Source organism: Bubalus bubalis, chromosome 22, assembly GCF_019923935.1.
Source record: "Bubalus bubalis isolate 160015118507 breed Murrah chromosome 22, NDDB_SH_1, whole genome shotgun sequence".
Classification (NCBI taxonomy): domain Eukaryota; kingdom Metazoa; phylum Chordata; class Mammalia; order Artiodactyla; family Bovidae; genus Bubalus; species Bubalus bubalis.
Window position 1 is genome coordinate 38,946,423 of NC_059178.1, and position 19,615 is coordinate 38,966,037.

General features: G+C 37.6%; 1 protein-coding gene across 10 annotated transcripts in view; it reads right to left on the bottom strand.

Annotated features, from left to right (window-relative positions):
* Nucleotides 1-19,615, bottom strand: part of NOL4 (nucleolar protein 4) — a 563,001-nt gene that overhangs the window by 208,874 nt on the left and 334,512 nt on the right. For 8 of the 10 annotated variants that reach the window (XM_044934428.2, XM_006066107.4, XM_006066102.4 and 5 more), the window contains one exon: nt 7,411-7,694. In XM_044934428.2, the coding sequence (XP_044790363.2) occupies nt 7,411-7,694 (284 nt within the window). Of the gene's footprint in view, nt 1-7,410; nt 7,695-11,923; nt 12,068-19,615 lie in introns of those variants that run through there. The other 2 variants (XM_025273156.3, XM_044934427.2) reach the window with 2 other exon arrangements.

Consider the following 19,615-nt stretch of genomic DNA (forward strand, 5'->3'; position numbering starts at 1 on the left):
CAGGATGATATATTTTGAGCTCATCTCTTCTTCAGTCTATATAATTCTGAAATGATCTTATCAACCACAAAATCTTTAGGCAGCACGTCTCTGAAATCTTTCAAATGTCTCTCCACCCTGGATGTTTCTTCTAAGCTGAAACATTATGTCCCCCATACCTATTAAACATCTCTAATGGATACCACATAAGCATCATAAACTTTATATGTCAACACAGCTTCCTTCAAATGTTGTTCATTCCAAATCTTAGTAAATGTAATCACCATTCACTTAGGCAACCCAGGCCTCAAATCCTGGAGTCATACTAAAATGTTCTGTTTTACTTCCCACAGTTAGGAAAACTACTTATCCAAAATATTTGAGAAACTACTATGTAACCAGATATTAAGCCACTTGCTAGCCACAGTGATTCAGCAGTAAAGAATCTGCCTGCTAATATGGGAGACACAGGTTCGATCCCTGGGTCAGGAAGATCCCTGGGAGAAGGAAATGTCAACCCACTCCAGTATTCTTGCCTGGGAAATCTCATTGACAGAGGACAGAGCAGGCTGGTGGGCTAGTCCATGGGGACGCAAAAGAGTTGGACATGACTTAGCAACTAAACAACAGGTCATAGTGTAGTAAGCAAAGTAGACACCATTCTTACAAAAGTATATCTTAATGAAATGTATAGAGGTAAAGAGATCACTCATATCATAATCTATGTGAAAGACACTCCCAGGAGTGTCTGGAACTCTTAATATACAACCTATGAAGCTTCATATGGTACTCCTGCAAACACAGTGTCAAAAATACAATAGTATAATGTTCATTATTTTTATTTACTGTGTCGCTACATTATTATTTTCTTGGACAGCCACAATAGCTCTCTAACTATTTCTTTTTTCCATAGTTCCTATGCTATGGCTCCACTACAATGTTGCCAGAATAATCTTTCTAAAATTCTAAGCTGACCACAACCTTATACAAAGCACTACCAACAGGATGCAATTCACGTCCTTAAACTGGCCTACAAAGCCTTCATGATGGACCCGACCCCTTTATCCTCCATTCCTTCACACAGTCTTTGCTGTGGCCATGCTGAGCTCCTTGCCAATCTCCATGCTTAGAATACTTTCTCACTATTCTAGGCCTCAAAACATGCTTTATCATAAATAACCCTTTCCTTGTGAATCACTTCTTCTCGCCCTTCACACTTATCCCTGGCATCACTTTCTATAAAGTCTTTCTTAAGATTTATCATGGTCTGGGAAGAAGAGGTGGAAAGAATACACAGAAACACTATACAAAAAAGATCTTCATGACCCAGATAATTACGATGGTGTGATCACCAACAGAGGGCCAGATATTCTGGAATGCAAAGTCAAGTGGGCCTTAGGAAGTATCACTACAAATAAAGCTAGTGAACATGATGGAATTCCAGTTGAGCTGTTTCAAATCCTAGAAGATGATGCTGCAAAAGTGCTGCACTCAATATGACAGCAAATTTGGAAAACTCAGCAGCGGCCACAGGACTGGAAAAGGTCAGTTTTCACTCCAATCCCAAAGAAAGGCAATGCCAAAGAATGTTCAATCTACCACAAAGTTGTACTCATCTCACATGCTAGTAAAGTAATGCTCAAAATTCTCCAAATCAAGCTTCAACAATATGTGAACCATGAACTCCAGATGTTCACACTGATTTTAGAAAAAGGCAGAGGAACCAGAGATCAAATTGTCAACATCCGTTTGATCATTGAAAAAGCAAGAGAGTTTCAGAAAAATATCAACTTCTGCTTTATTGACTATGACAAAGCCTTTGATTGGGTTTACCACAACAAACTGTGGAAAATTCTGCAAGAGATGAGAATACCAGACCACCCAACCTGCCGCTTGAGAAATCTGTGTGCAGGTCAGGAAGTAACAGTTAGAACTGGACATGGAACAACAGACTGGTTCCAAATACAGAAAGGAGTATGTCATGGCTGTATATTGTCACCCTGCTTACTTAACCTATTTGCAGAGTACATCATGAGAAATGCTGGGCTGGAAGAAGCACAGACTGGAAGCAAGGTTGCCAGGAGAAATATCAAGAACCTCAGATATGCAGATGACACCACCCTTATGGCAGAAAACAAAGAATTAAAGAGCTTCTTGATGAAAGTGAAAGAGGAGAGTGAAAAACTTGGCTTAAAACTCAACATTCAGAAAACTAAGATCATGGCAGCCTGTCCCATCACTTCAGGGCAAATAGATGGGGAAACAGTGGAAACAGTGACAGACTTTATTTTTGGGGGCTCTAAAATCACTGCAGATGGTGACTGCAGCCATGAAATTAAAAGATGCTTGCTCCTTGGAAGAAAAGCCATGACAAAACTAGACAGCATATTAAAAAGCAGAGATATTACTTTTCCAAAAAGGTCCATCTAGTCAAGGCTATGGTTTTTCCTGTAGTCATGTATGGATGTGAGAGTTGGACTATAAAGGAAGCTGAGCACTGAAGAACTGATGCTTTTGAACTGTGGTGTTGGAGAAGACTCTTGAGAGTCCCTTGGACTGCAAGGCGATCCAACCAGGATCAGCCCTGAATATTCATTGGAAGGACTGAAGTTGAAACTCCAATACTTTGGCCACCTGATGTGAAGAGCTGACTCATTGGAAAAGACCCTGATGCTGGGAAAGATTGAAGGCGGGAAGAGAAGGGGATGACAGAGGATGAGATGGCTGGATGGGATCACCAACCCCATGGACATGAGTTTGAGCAAACTCTGGGAGTTGGTGATGGACAGGGACGCCTGGTGTGCTGCAGTCCATGGGGTCACAGAGAGTTGGACACAACTAAGTGACTGAACTGAATGGGACTTCTCCAATGTTCCAGCAGCTAAGACTCTATGCTTCAAATTCAGGAGGCCCAGGCTTGAACCTGGGTCAGAGAACTAGATCTCTCATGCCACAACTAAGATCTGGCAAAGCCAAACAAATAAATATTAAAAAAGATTCATCATGGTTCTATAGGTGCTCCACATCTGCCCTCTCATGTCACCCTGCCATATGGCCATCATATTACTTATGGAATAAGGACATAATAACAACTTTGAAGTTTTTATCTGCTTGACTCTAAGCTTTTGAGAGAAGGGACCCTGCTTTGCTTATTTTCATATTTTGGTTGCTCTAACTAGGCCATTCAGATATGACCTAAATCAAATCCCATATGAATATACAGTGGAAGTAACAAACAGATTCAAGGGATTAGATCTAATACACAGAGTGCCTGAAGAACTACAGACAGAGGTTCGTAACATTGTACAGGAGTGGTGATCAAAACCATCCCCAAGAAAAAGAAGTGCAAAAAAACAAAATGGTTGTCTGAGGAGGCCTTAAAAATAGCTGAGAAAAGAAGAAAGTGAAAGGCAAAGGAGAAAAGGAAAGATATTCCCATCTGAATGCAGAGTACCAAAGAATAGCAAGGAAAGATTAAAAAAAAAGCCTCCCTAAGTGAACAATGCAAAGAAATAGAGGACAAAAATAGAATGGGAAAAATTAGACAACTCTTCAAGAAAATTAGAGATATCAAGAAAACATGTCATACAAAGATGGGCACAATAAAGGACAGAAATACTATGAACCTAATAGAAGCAGAAAATATTAAGAAGAAGTGGCAAAAAATACACAGAAGAAGTATACAAAAAAGATCTTTATGATCCAGATAACCATGATGGTGTGTAATCATTCACCTAGAGCCAGACATCTTGGAGTACTAAGTCAGGTTGGCCTTAGGAAGCATCGCTGTGAACAAAGCTAGCGGAAGTGATGGAATTCCAGCTGTGCTATTTCAAATCTTAAAAAAAGATGCTGTTTAAGTGCTGTACTCAACATGCCAGCAAATTTGGAAAACTCAGCAGTGATCACAGGACAGGAAAAGGTCAGTGTTCATTCTAATCCCAAGGAAGATTCAAAGAATGTTCAAACTATCACATAATTGAACTCATTTCACATGCTATCAAAGGAATGCTCAAAATTTTCCAAGCTAAGCTTTAACAGTATGTGAACTGAGAACTTCCAGATGTTCAAGCTTGATTTAGAAAAGGCAGAGAAACCAAAGATCAAATTGCCAACATCTGTTGGATCATAGAAAAAGCAAAAGAATTCCAGAAATACATCTACTTCTTCTTTATTGACTATGCTAAATCCTTTGACTGTGTGGATCACAAGAAACTGTGGAAAATTCTTAAAGAGATGGGAATACCAGACCACCTTACCTACCTCCTGTGAAACTTGTATGCAGGTCAAGAAGCAACAGTTAGAACCGGACATGGAACAACGGACTAGTTCCAAACTGGGAAAGGAGTATGCCACGGCTATATATGGTCACCTTGATTATTTAACTTATATGCAGAGTACATGATTTGAAAATCCAGGCTGGATGAAGCATAGGCTGGAATCAAGATTGCCAGGAGAAGTATCAATAAGCTCAGATATGCAGATGACACCACCCTTATGGCAGAAAGTGAAGAGGAACTAAAAAGCCTCTTGATGAAGGTGAAAGAGGAGAGTGAAAAAGCTGGCTTAAAATGCAACATTCAAAAAATGAAGATCATGGCATCTGGTCCCATCACTTCATGGGAAATAGATGGGGAAACAGTGGAAACAATGACAGACTTTATTTTCTTGGGCCCAAAATCACTGCAGGTGGTGACTGCAGCCATGAAATTAAGACACTTGCACCTTGGAAGAAAAGATATGAAAAACATACACAGTGTATTAAAAAGCAGAGACATTACTTTGCCAACAAAGGTCCATCTAGTCAAAGCAATGGTTTTTCCTGTATCATGTATGGATGTGAGAGTGGGACCATAAAGAAGGCTGAACACTGAATAATTGATGCTTTTGAGCTGCAGTGTTGGAGAAGACCTTTGACAGTTCCTTGAACTGCAAGGAGATCAAATAAGTCAATGCTAAAGAAAATCAGTCCTTAATATTCACTGGAAGGACTGATGCTGAAGCTGAAGCTCCAAACTTTGACCACCTGATGCAAAGAGCTGACTCATTAGAGAAGACCTGATGCTGGGAAAGATTGAAGGCAGGAGGAAAAGGGGATGACAGAGGATGAGATGGTTGAATGGCATCACTGACTCAATGAACATGAGTTTGATCAAGCTCTGGGAGATGGTGAAGGACACGGAAGCCTGGTGTGTTGCAGTTTATTGGGTTGAAAAGAATAAAAAACAACTGAGTGACTGAACAACAAGTTAAAAACGTTGCCTATGGCCTGAAATATACAGGATCACGCATTCTCAAGCCTCTGCCCTTTAAATGTATAATACTTTTTCATTCATATAGAGATAAAAAGTTGCAGAACAGGGTTTACAGGAATACTGTGAACGAGACCTACCTGGACAGATGCAAGAATAAAGGATTCCCACACAAAGAAGTCTGCAGTGACCAACCACACCCCTTTCCCTTTGAGCATAAAAGAAGCCTGAATTCTACCCTGGGTAAGACTGTTCTTTGGAACACTGGTAAACCATCTTCTGGGTCTACCGGCTTTCGAAATGAAAATTCTACTCCTAACCCCAGTACCTTGACTTATTGGCCTCTTATGTGGTGAGCAATAAGAGCTTGGGCTCGGTTATACACATACTCTTAGTGGCTGTATCAACAGCCTTATGAATAAAGACTCTTCTCTCTCTGACTTGTCTCTACTATCTACTTGTTGCTGCTAATATAACAGGTATTTAATACATTCTTTTTGAAGAAAGTCCCTCTGGATTCTGCTCGCAACATGCTGCCACAGCTATCTTACGAATTCAGTTATTTTTCTACTTGATCTGCTTTAATTCCTCAGCAGTGTCCATCAGAGCTGACCATTCTCTTTCTTGAAAGGTGGATTTAGCTTCCTTATGTGATGCCCTTCTGATTTTTCCTGTCTCTCTGGTTACTTCTTAGTCAGCTGCAGAGGCTGTTCTTTTATCAAACCATTAAACATTCCTCCTCTGAGGTGTCTTCTCTCTGGAACCCTTTTCCTATCTTATTCTTTACAGGTTAATCAATCTGTGCTTTTTATAATCCCATTTTAATAGAGGTAGAAAAGTAAATTCATTTGTTTAACGAACGGAAGAACATATTTTAACAAGCATAGTTCCCATAGTAATATTGAACAAGGAGGGAAATAGGAGAAGAGCAAACCACTGGATGATTTTTTGGGGAAAAAAAAAAAACTCTTAAGCAGATATATAGCATTAAAAGGACATTTCCTGAATAAGTTTTATAAAGACAGGGTTATGTGGAGGGCAGGGAAACTTAAGGGTTATTTTGTCCTGTAAAATATAACACAGTGATTCTTATAATGTTAGTGAACATAAAATCATCTGTGTTTGTATGATATGGCTTTAATCCACTAAAGACAGTACTGTGCATTTACCAATGCAAAAGTTGTAACAGCCTCCCTCAGGCAAAAGTGCTTAAGTGTCTGATAATGTCTAGTGACTTGCTTAAAAGAGGATAAAACAACACACCCTCAGGCAGGCAAGAGGATTTAAATAGAGCCAATTTAGGAAGCATAATGCCTTAGCAAATTCAGAAATTAATCCAGATTAAGACATTTTGCTTTCAGGATCTATTTCAAAAGACCAATTCCACAACTCTAACTTAGAAGTGAGAGCGGGGGAGCCGGGGAGCCTGAAAACATACGTGCTATAAATATCCGCATATGTATAAAAGTATACCATCAAAACGTATAGAGCAAAATCATCAACATGAATTATCTCAAAATGATAGAAATATAGCTTCACTTTTAATGAGTAAATCCATTGGGAATGGGGAAGATTGCAATTTATACTAATATAAAGAATCTATAAATGTCGATAATACATCTGCACATGTCTTTTGCATAATATAATTTAGAGAAAACTGTTCAAGGAGTTATTTAATCTGTATGTTTCATCCATAAAACTGACACATTTTGTCTATGTGCATGAAGTAAGTTATGGATCAAAGGTACTAGGTCTCTAAAGCAAACTTAAGAATTTAATTGAAATTTTATTGCTACATATACCTATCCTATCCAGGTGAAACTAGAAGTGATCTTTTTATAGTCCAAATAGTGTCCTCAGAGCTAAACTTTCACACCTGAGCTCAACAAACTCCCAAAGACAAAGAAGTAAGAGTATATAAGTGAGGCACGTTAAATCAAGTGATTCCATGTATAAAAACCTACCACTCTGCATGAGAAAGGATCCATTTCACTCACTGCTATACCTGAAATCTATTCTGTTCATGGAACATGGACACACAGTGTCTATAGTTGGCAATTTCTTGGTAACCCACTCTTGGGCTTCTAGTGACAGCGGTCTTCATTTCTTGTATAAGTATTTCTTTGTGACTTTCATGACCAACTTAAAAATTCATTGACAATCGTTAACATGAGCGTACCTTGCTTCCATTTTCTCTCGCTTCTCGTTCCATCTTGAGGTCGGAAATTAGAAGGTTCTTATATTTGTTTTTTCCATTAGTGCTGTGGTCATCTATCCTGTATTCCGCAGTCAGCTGTGCTGAGAGGGGACTGTCGCTCAGGTTCAGTGGCTGCTCGTCCTGCTCCAGCCCAGTTTTGCCGTCACAGTTGGGGTCGCCCATCTCCCTGCTGTGTGTTCCCCCTGAAGCAATCGAACTGTGCCCCAGAGTCTCGTTGCCATTGAAGCTCTCTGTGGCAGAATCATCTGTTGCAAAGGAAAAATTTATATTTTGATTTTAACTGATACGCGGATAAGTTTCTACTTCAACAAACATTTATTGAGCTCCTATTCTGGGCTTGGCATGGTACTAACTAATTTTACATATAATGTGCAGTTTATCCTTAGCAACAAACTTGTGAAGTAGCCTGTATCATTTTTAACCTAGTAGGCATACGTAAGCACAAGAAGTATAAAATAAATAGAAGATAAAATAATCTGAAGACAAAACAAACCATTCAATTGCAAATGCAATCTCAAAGAAAAGTAAATTAAAAAACATAATTGCCAATTATTTTACAAGTAGTTTTTGTTTTTTTTTCAGTGAGACTATCCAGATTCGGTGAAAACTCTCTGATGAGAGCATTGTCCACCCTGCTAGAGGGTTATATACTAGTACAAGCTTTATGGGGGTTTAATATGCATCGGAAACATCAAAAGTACTCAGAAACTTTGCTCAGCCATTATAAAGGCTTTAAAGCCTAAGGGGTTTAATCATTGCTCACATCTTTCTGCAGATAAAAAGACACTGAAATCAGTGTTGCTTATATCAATAATACAAAATTTTAGGAATTATACAGATTATCAAAAATAGAAATTTAGCTTAATGTATGTTGGAATATTTAGAATATTATGGAATTAGTCAATATCCCATTTTAAATATGCAGGAAAATGTGATTCAAGAGGCACTAAATGGAAAAAGCTAGTTACAGAAAAGTGTGGTCAATATGACCCAAATTTTGTGAAAAGAAAATATAAATACAAGAACAAAAAGACTGAAAAGTTGTACTCTAAAATGTTAATATTGATATTGTCATAACAGTACGGCACTGGATTTTCTAACATATTCTCTATTATCTACTCTATATAGAATTCACAATGTACTATAAGGTATATCATTTATAACATATAATATATAATTTTCTAATAACAAAAATGGAATAATTATAGAAGAAACAGGGAAGGAGAAGAAGCAGAACGAAGAAAACTTTTCTGGCTTTAAAATACAGAAGAAAATCGGTTAGAAGAAAATTATCAATGTACTGAGAGCAAAGAAAAATAAAGTTTACCTAAACAATAAAATTCTGTTTCTCTTAATTTCTTCTTTATATTCATAGTAAGAATTTGCTATTCATTTTAAAGGATTATGACTGAGAAAGGTATTAAACTGCTTCCTTTAGGGCAGAGTTGCTGATGAAACCATGTAAATATCTGTGACTTTTTGTGAATTTTTTGTTTGATTTCCGATATTCTCAAGTTTGCTTTCCTTTTGTAGAGTACAATGAAATATTTGACATCTTCTAATCAATTGAAGAATTGATACTTTTGAACTGTGGTGTTGGAGAAGACTCTTGAGAGTCCCTTGGACTGCAAGGAGATCCAACCAGTCCATTCTGAAGGAGATCAGCCCTGGGATTTCTTTGGAAGGAATGATGCTAAAGCTGAAACTCCAGTACTTTGGCCACCTCATGCGAAGAGTTGACTCATTGGAAAAGACTCTGATGCTGGGAGGGATTGGGGGCAGGAGGAAAAGTGGACGACAGAGGATGAGATGGCTGGATGGCATCACTGACTCGATGGACGTGAGTCTGAGTGAACTCCAGGAGTTGGTGATGGACAGGGAGGCCTGGCGTGCTGCGATTCATGGGGTCACAAAGAGTCGGACACGACTGAGCCACTGAACTGAACTGAACTGAATTGAATACTTTCAAGGATGGCATCACTGATTCAATGGACCTGAACTTGGGCAAACTCTGGGAGATGGTGAGGGACAGAGAGGCCTGGCATGCTGCGATTCATGGGGTCACAAAGGGTTGGACACAACTGAGCGACTGAACTGAACTGAACTGAATCAATTGAAATCATGGAAATAATGTTTACATTCTGAAGGAGTGGTATAACTCACCTGTTAGTTTATTTATTCAACAAACATTTACTGAGTGCCTGTTTTTGGCCAAAAGCGGGTAAAATATTTGGCCAATAGAGAATCTGGTGCCTTCAAAGAGTTCACAGATAATTTAGTAACAGAAAAATAAAGATGAAGCTAAAATACAGAGCAAAAAAAGGACCAAGGGATCCAAAACAAGGGATCAAGATATCCAGAAGGTTTTCTAGAGAAGGTGGCATTGGAGTTGAATTCCAAAGCTTTAATCAGGTGAAGAAACTGAGGAAGAGCCTTGCCCACTAAAAATTGTCAGGTGTAGTCACAGAGGAAAGAATATGCAGGCCCATGAGAAATGAGAGCATAGAGCTGAGTACTAAAGAGACACTGATGAAAGGGAAACCTAAAAAGGGAGGAAAAGAAGTGTTTTGTGCATCAAAGGACTTGGATTTTATCTTGAGAGCAAACAAAAGTAATTTTAATTAACTGTGGGAAGTGATGTGAAAAAAAAAAAAGTTTTAAAGAGATAACTGTCTTTGATGAGGAGAATGGTATGAAGGCAACAATCTGAAAGTTGGGGGGACCCTTAGGAGATGCAGAAGTCATCTAAGTCAGCTGGTTGAAAGCTCAACAAACCCTAAGTAAAACAGCAGCAGTGCAGAGTAAGAGGGGGGTGACTAAAAATATTTTAGAATAGAAAAGATATGTAAAACAAACATACAGTTATCAAAGGCGAAACATTGGAGGGAGGGATAAATCAGGAGCTCAGGATTAACATACATACACTACTATATATAATGAATAGATAACCAACAAGGTCCTACTATACAGCAAAGGGGAACTCTACTCAATGTTCTGTAATAACCTAAATGGGAAAAATATCTGAAAAAATGAACATATGTGTATGTATAACTGAATCATTCTGCTGTATACCTGAAACTAATGCATACTTGAAAATCAACTATATTTCGATAAAAATAAAAAAAAAAAGAAGAGGTAAGATTGCTAATGGTTAGATACAGGGCTAGGAAAACGTCTAGGTTTCTCACTCTAGTAAAAAACAGAAACAAAGGGCATTCAGTTTAATTTTCAACAAAATAGTATTTTTAAGCAATTCTCTGAACATATTCTGCAAGAAAATGAAAATGAGTTTGCAGGATAAGGAATTACTCTGTTTATGTACCCATTCAAAAAAGGACCTCATTTGGTGAAAAAACAAGAGAATTTAGGAAACTGGCCGTAAGTAATATGTGTAGTGTTTTCCACAACTATTAATTTGAGAAATCAATAACATTCGTTTAACAATGAACTATCCAATGTTTGAGAAACAATATTAGGATATAAGTTATTATATAATTATTAATTAATAATAATTAATATAATTATTATATAATAAGTTATTATGTAAGTAATTTTGAATTTTAAGAATGTCCTTCTATGCTAAGTCATATGGTTATGCTAAGTCATATGGTTATGCTAAAGTATGAAAAGTTATTTCTATTTATTTATTTCTAAGAAATCCAAAGAAAAGTATAATGGACTGATTCAAGTCCAATTATTTAATTCATGAAGAAAATTGTGATTTTACATTTGTGTACTTGAATCCCTTCAAAAATAATATTTAATGTAAGAAATTTTTATCATTACATTAAAAAATATAACCTCAAAGATATTTTTAAAAACTAAATCTATATTTGCATAGAACAAATCCAATGTCAATTATAGTCAAACATGCTATATCTGTAATTTTAATCTGATATCATCATACATATTAATAAAAATATATCATTTATTCATTTTTCAGATAAAAGAAGGGTTAGCATTTATCAAGAGACTCTTTAATAAATGTCATGTATATATAATTTCAGTACAAAGCATAAACAATAAAGAAAGAAAATATTTTTAGAGAGAGTGGTTCACTCCAGATGTTACCAAGGTAACTAAATTCAACAGCTTTACATATTTCAGTTCCTCAGTAAATCATGTTTCATGAAGGACAAATTATTTACCCATTTGTATCAAATACATATTCACATATTTTATCTTGTAAATGGTAAAAGAATCGATTTCACATGCAACTGTTTCAGAAATCAAAATTTAAAACAAAGTTTTTGATGTCTATATTAGAAAAATTTAACATAAAAAAGTGAACAGACATTAAACTGAGGATTCATTAACCATTTTTTATTACCTACTTTCATAAAACCACATTCATCGTTTTCATTCTCTCTTAAAGATAATTTTTTCAGAATTATAGACCATAAATCTGAGACTCCTGTTAATTGTAACAATTCACATCAGATTACTGCTTTACAGGGGAAACCTGCTTTCTTACCCAGCAGAGTTTGCTCCATCCTCAGTGGCTGCAGGCGTGTGGGTACCAGGCTGCTAGACACAGAGTGTAATCTTTAGATCTGTAGCTATGATCATTACGTTCACAGGCCCAGAATGATGGTGCTCCTCTCAAGTTTCAGTCTGGGTACCATAGCACTGGAACCAAAAACTGTATTTGAGTCCCAAGGAAAAACAGCACCTGGAGCTTTGGAAATTAAGAGTGCCCAGGGTGCTTAGCAACAAAGGAGAAAGTGGAATATGATGACAGGTAGTGTGGAATCTAGTGACATCAGAGGGCAGTTGGATATTTGAGTTGCATTTGCACTGAGGTTTTGGTGGGATGGATTTAGTATTGTGAAAGGGGCTGTCCACCTGAGCTTGGCTGTGGCTCTTGTCTATAACACTAACATGGGTAGCAGGCTATTTCCTTCTTTCTCCTTCCCCACTCCTCATTTTCTCCACAAGTTAGTACAGATTCTAGAAATATTGTTTAAATTGTTTCTAACATCTCCACCAGAATTTTGTGCGAAGTAGGTTCATCAACACCAGTCAATAGTTTGTTTTCCCTATATAAAATGAATTAACCTATAACAGTATGTGTGGTATATGGCTGTGGGTATATTTAAATATATCTCTATATACACATATATGTATATCTATCTTTTATATATAAAATATTAATAATATGATATATATATGTTTGAAATATCCCAAAGCACCTGACCTACTTTCTCACTCACTTTTAGTAGCTCTTCATTATGGCCTTTAGGCAAAGTGCCTTGGGCAAAATGAATAGGAAAAATATATACCATCCTCATTTTAATTTTAATACTTGGAAATTTAGTCCTAAAATGCAGGTCGGATGCTCCTAGGGCCCAAAAAAGTTTTTAATGTTTGCCTCCAAATGCAATATAGTCTCCTATCTCTAGTCCTCTGACTACATTTTGAAATCAAAACATTCCGACTAAGAGAAGTTCACTGATGCAGATAAATTCGTATGTGTGTTACATATGCATGCATAACTACTACTGAAAGGTTAAAGGACATTGATTCTAAAATGATCAAACTGATATTGGGAGTAAGAAAATAACAAGCAGATTCAGTTTTCAAGTAAATTAATTCTATAGAAGGGTGTTATCCCAGTCTGGGAGCTCCGAATTCAGACCATGTCATTGCAAAGACAGTCTCTAATTACAGGAGCAAGATAGTGAAGGCACAGAAATAAGCTATATGTTCCAAAGGATATCACTAACCTCAGCACAATAATTAAAGAAAACTAATTCAGAGCCACGAATGAGGAGATGATATGCATTTCTTTATATCACTTTGTTTACAAAGTTTAACTTAACCAAAAACCTATTGTGTGTTAGACACTCTTTCTGGGATTGTGAGTCCAGAGAGACTCCATGTAGAATTTGTTCTTAACTTGACTATAACAAAAGAATTACAGCGCAAGTCAGAAAACAGCATTTGTCCCACATAAGTTTCATACAAGGCACAATGAGTAAACAAGGTTTTCAGAGAGAAAAGTTGCTTATACATCATGGAGGGTGAGGATGGTAACAGTTACAAGAGGTGCAATCTGAAGGAGGTAAAATACACATAGATACATATTGGTGATGGCGTAGGTTATTCTAGTTCAGAGAGCATATGAGAAAAAGAAATATAGGCAGGAAAGAACTAGAAGAGGACAGAGAACTGAGTACATTCTACATTTCTACAGACTAAGACAGGGAAATGTATGTTTCAGCAAGTTGTGGATATTTTATTGTATATTCCTTTTTTGGATCACATAAAATTACTGATGGTTCTCCCAAGGGAGGTACTTGGAGACGCCAACTGATTATGTGAGTTTAGTCTGTTAAAAGCCTATCTCTACCCCTACCTTAGAGTCACTGTCAACTGATCAATAAAACTTTCTCCCAATTCTAAAAGGACCCATTTAAAAAAAATGGTCATTCATGACTTATCAATGGATTCTTAATTATCTAAATAAGTTATTATAAACTATGACTTTCATGCTTACACATTAGCTTATTTAGGGTTTCAAAAAAACAGACATTTTACAGAAAATTATATGTATTAGTATTTTTTATAATCGCAATGTAATTTGAAAATATCTGATTTATTTTGCTGATGAAGTCAACAGTTACTGTGAATACTGTGTTTTACTGATTATATTCACAGCACAATAAAAGGCTAAATTTCAGCTACAGATAAGTGAAAATTATACATGTATGGATATATACGTATACATATACACATGTGTGTGTTTGTGTGTGTGTGTGTATAGTGCTTTATACAAAGTTGATGTCGTCTATAAGGTGAGGTCACATACAAAAGAATGCAAGCAGTGATAAGGAGTAGGGTGGACAACTGATGAGAAAACCCCACAACAATCTCAGCCCCACAACCGTAAGGAACTAACCTCTGCCTACTACTTGAATAAACTCTCTAGTACATTCTTTACCAGAATTTCCAGATAAGAGGTTAGACAGGCTGACCCCTTGATTTTAGCCTTTGTGATACCCTGAGCTTATAACCTAGTTGAACTTGCCTCAACTTTTGACAGCAACAGAAAATGGATACAATGACAAACATAAAGGAATGTCTATGGTGTATCAGGATAGGTAATACCACTTAAAATTATTCAAATATACTCAATGATTGGTGTGGATCAGTGTTTCTCCAACTTTAATTGCTCCAGAATCTCCTGGGTAGATAGTTAACAACACAGATTCACTTGGGCACTAAAAAATTCTAACTCAATAAGAATCAGAAATGCTGGTTTCTTTTATCGTGGTCAGGGGCAGGAGATCAAGAAGCAGTTCTCTTACATGAGTTCTGGGACCATTAATTAACGTAGATTATCTCCCACAACTAACTGGTTGAATATGGAATTGTGGGTGGTAATAACAAGGGAACTGAATATGATTGACAGCCCCCAAATCTGAGCTCAGTAAGACAGAATCTAAGCACATTTTAATGTCATTTAACAAATCTCTAGGAAATTTTTAGAAAAAGAGACCAGCCAAATATTCTTTCCCTTATCAAAACTAATCAAAATGTCACAAAAAACCCAGAGCCAGTCGGCTTCACTTTTTAAAAGACTTCTAAAAGGATATGTTTTTTTCCCGAAGAGCTTATATCAATATGTGTTGAATAACCAAAGATGTTATTTTTGGGAAAAAGATCACTTTGATTACTTTAACAAACTCTTAGGCAAGAAGGGCTTTACCAAGCAAGGTCAAGAGTACATTTGCAAAATCAAGAACCTTTATTCTGCCCATAAACCAGAGCTGTGTACCAACTACATGTTCATATGTGCTCAAATCATTGTCTGATTTTGCTTACATGGTAGGCAAAGAGTGTTGTCCAGGAAAGATTGTCAAATTCTTCTAATCTTGTTCCTGGGGTCCCTTGTGTTCTTTTCCCTGTCCTCATGGCAACTCCTCGAGCTATCTGTGTGCAAACGGGCTCTCCAAGTCATTTTACTGAGAAATAGATTGACAGATTGATTATCCCTTGACTGAAATTCCCCCACAGGAAAATGCTACTTGAGCTAGACACTTGTAATTGAAACCTTTTATCTCTAATTGTGGAATGAAAGGCTTCTCTTGGTATTTTTAGCCATTAGCAAGCAGGTGAAGAAGTGTATTGTTGTCTTGAAAGTGTGTGTAGAGGAAGAAATCCTACAATTATCTAGACCTAATTCATTCTCAGGTTCTCAGAGTAACTTGGAGGCGAATGATTAGAGTGTCTGATCTGTGATATTTTCTTTTAATCCTGCCGCTCTCAAAAATGTCCCTCTCCCTCCTGTAGTGGGTGAACCAGGACTACTCACTGCTGAAGCAGAAGCTTTCATGCCCAACCTCCTGAAATTCCAAGAAACCTGAGCCACCCAGCGCTTCTGGGACTTGACAAGCAAATCCTATACTAAGAATTCTGAAAGGCTCCCCACACACTCCTTTCTCTTCTACATGGGTCACTTACTGGTTTGCTCACAAGTCCATCTTCCCCTTTTCTTTGCAAACCATTTCCCAGATTTCCTTGACCTTGTTTTATGACTGGTTTAAACAATGGGAAGTATTGGCAGTGATAGGAGGGGAGAAGAAAATGCCTAAGTATCCCTATTTCCCCCACCCACACACAGTTCCCCTCGGATTCAGGAGAACTCTCAGTTTCCAACTTTGTTTAAAGGGTGGGTGGGGGGGGTCTTCTCCACATCCCAGCTGCCACCAGGAAGCATCTTCCTGCCAGAAAGCATCCTAAGCATGTCTGTTTACCGGCAGGTAGCTCTGGCTCTTGGCCTCTAGTAATGCCATCTCCTCCCCAGCTTTTCCACTTCTAGCTCGAGCAGAAGCGTCCTTCTATCACTAATTCCTACACTGCTTTACACATTGTGAAGAATGCCTTATTTTCATTTTTTTCTAATGAACGCCATGGAATGAACAACATTTTCCAGATTGAATCACAACAAATAAAATTCACTTTACTTTGGCTTCAGGACTTCTGTTTTGTAGCACCTGTGATGTCTTTATAGTCAATATCTTGTGACTTTTTTCCTTCATAATGTCAATTCACTATTTGATATCCAAGAGATTTTCACTAAGCTTTCTTTATTTCTACCTCTGGGGTTGAAATCCATCATCATAACAGTGATATTTATGAATTTATTGGCTATCTTGAAGGATTCAAGGTCATTAAGCATTTATTGGCAATTATAAAGCATTATTATTTAGACACTTGTCAAGATATTGGCATCTTTCTAATAAAGACTAAATTATTTTGATTGATTTAGACAAAAGGATTCATCTGAGTAATGCCAGTTGCTTTGACTCATTAAACATCTTAATTACACAAATCATTTTGGTAGTTATTTCCTTTACAATATTTAAAACAGACTTGGGCATAAAATAAGACTATCAGTTTTCCTGTTTTATAGAGCTCAATAAAGAATTTAATTGCTCAAGTCACCTTGACAGTGACGAACATAGGATTAGATACTGACTTAATTCTAGACAAAATTTCTGTTTAAACTGTACTGCTACACTTCAGCAGGAAACACATGTTCAGGTATTGTGAGGAGAAAAGCCTGGAAAAGGTAGTTTGCTGTGGGGGAAAGAAAGGAGCTAACTTTAGATTTAGCATGCTCTTAGAGACACTACTAAATTGAACGGTGTATTCTGAGTTGCCCATTTTGCAATAATATCAGGAATCACAGTGAACAGCCTGTTACCACCTTCTCCTCATTTAACAAAAGCCTTCTGCCTACCTTCTTGTAATTAGCATAAGCTGAACAGCCATGATGTTTTTATAAACGCAGATGAACTTTCAGTCTCACCATGATTATAAGAGTACAGGCTGACCAATGACATATTTATAACCAAAGACAATTCTGTTTGACATTCGGGGCTGAATGATATCAAATGATACTATTTTAGAAAACTTATTGAAATTTTGAATAAGCAGGAAAAATCAAAGAATTTATAATTACAAGAGATCAAAGAAAACCAACATTAACATATTTAAAGGATATAGAAAATTAAAGTCCTCTTGTTGAAGGAGAACAGTAATAGATTTGTCACCTTTTTATTTAAAAAGTGATTTCATTTCACCACAAGGAAACTGAAATTTGTAACTCTGTGTGGTGATGGATATTAACTAGATTTACTGGTTAGCATTTCACAACCTATTTACATCTATTAAATTATTATGTTTTACACCTGACACTAATATAAGGTTGTATGTCAATAATAACTCAATTAAAAAAAAAATAAAGGAGTTACCCTCAGACCACAGTTAAAATCACCATGAAGCCACGGGCCTTGCAGCCACCTCAGCAGGGTAAAGCTCTGATACCATTTATATTCCCACCATCACCCTGGATCGCTGGAGTCTGGGTGAAGGACAGACAAGGGCCAATGGTCACACTCATGGGAAAGGGTATGAAACCTGGATGTCATGAATGGCTTCACTGTTATAAATGAGATTTCACTAAGTGCATAAGGTGTGCATACTCTGTTTTTACTGTGAATAAAAACTAAGGAAACGAGAAGGGGAGAAAGACTTACCAACCCAACTCTAAAATAAACTTCTCTGTAAAAATAGCAGACACTGTGCTTGCAATGTAGAGAATAAACTGTAAGTCAGAGACATTCATCGGAGAAGGCAATGGCACCCCACTCCAGTACTCTTGCCTGGAAAATCCCATGGATGGAGGAGCCTGGTAGGCTGCAGTCCATGGGGTCGCTGAGGGTTGGACATGATTGAGCGACTTCACTTTCATGCATTGGAGAAGGAAATGGCAACCCACTCCAGTGTTCTTGCCTGGAGAATCCTAGGGACAGGGGAGCGTGGTGGGCTGCTGTCTATGGGTCACACAGAGTCGGACACAACTGAAATGACTTAGCAGCAGCAGCAGAGACATTCATAATAAAATGTTCTACTTTCATAACAGAAGAATCCTAGAGTGCTCAACAAGATTTCACAATGTATTCAGACTTACCACTACCCAGGTGGCACTAGTGGTAAAGAGCCCGTCTGCCAGTGCAGGAGACGTAAGAGACATGGGTTCAATCCCTGGGTTGGGAAGATTCCCTGGAGGAGGGCACAGCAACCCACTCCATTATTCTTGCCTGGAGAATCCCGTGGACAGAGGAGCCTGGCAGGCTACAGTCCAAAGGGTCTCACAGAGTCGGATGCAATTGAAGCAACTTAGCACACATGCATAGGGATAAAATGGTGAGACATTTTCAGCAACAGACATAGGACTTGCTTTGGTTGTATTAACTCAGTAACTTAACAAATAGTAAAGATAGAAGAGTCATTTCCACATTGTGCATTTCTATTTCACACTCAAACGCACTATATTTGAATCAGTTTAAAGCTTTAATTTTGTTAATCCTGAATTAAATAACGAACGGTTAGTTTGAGCACTGGCTTTGGGGAAAAGGAGGTTCATGGTCAAGGGAACTATGAAAGCACTCAAAATATTGAGTTTGAAACCAAGCAAACTCTTTCAAGTCATAGATAGTTGAAGGACTGACTCTAATGGAGCAGGCTGGGCAACGTGAGGGCAGCCATCATATCCTAAATTCTCCTCTAAAGTACAGGCTCTTCCAGACCCATCCCTACCCATGCCCACAGAACAATGTTTAAAACAAGGTCAACTTGTTTTAAAAAATGGTTGGAAGATCACAAAAGTCATGCTTTCCGTCTGTGGTGGAACCTAACGGATCCATTTCTTAAGCAAAAGCTGAAACCAGCATTCTAAGCCAATCTCTCCAGGAACCAATCACCAGCCAGGGTCGTGTCCACTTTCCCTGCTGAGGTTAATTGCTTTATTTTGGAAGACATTGTCCATATCAGGAAAAAAGGATAATTTTCATAACTGACCTAATTTATTCTTTATAGGGACCCAATGAATCAAAGCTGATAGGCATTATCTGCCCTGTTTTACCAACATGAAAATAGTTGAGTCTTGAAAATATCCCGTGCTTCTCAGTTAGCAGAGCTAATGAATGACAAAGCTGACACTTGATGGCAGATGTCACATCCAGCCCTTGTAAACCAGTGTGCTCTACTGGTTCTCATACAGGGCAGGCTTTACAGACGGTTTGAGTATGAGGATGGTAGAATAAAGCAAACTAAAGAGGAAGCCTTTCGTTTTCTTCCTCAGCAATCAGTGCAA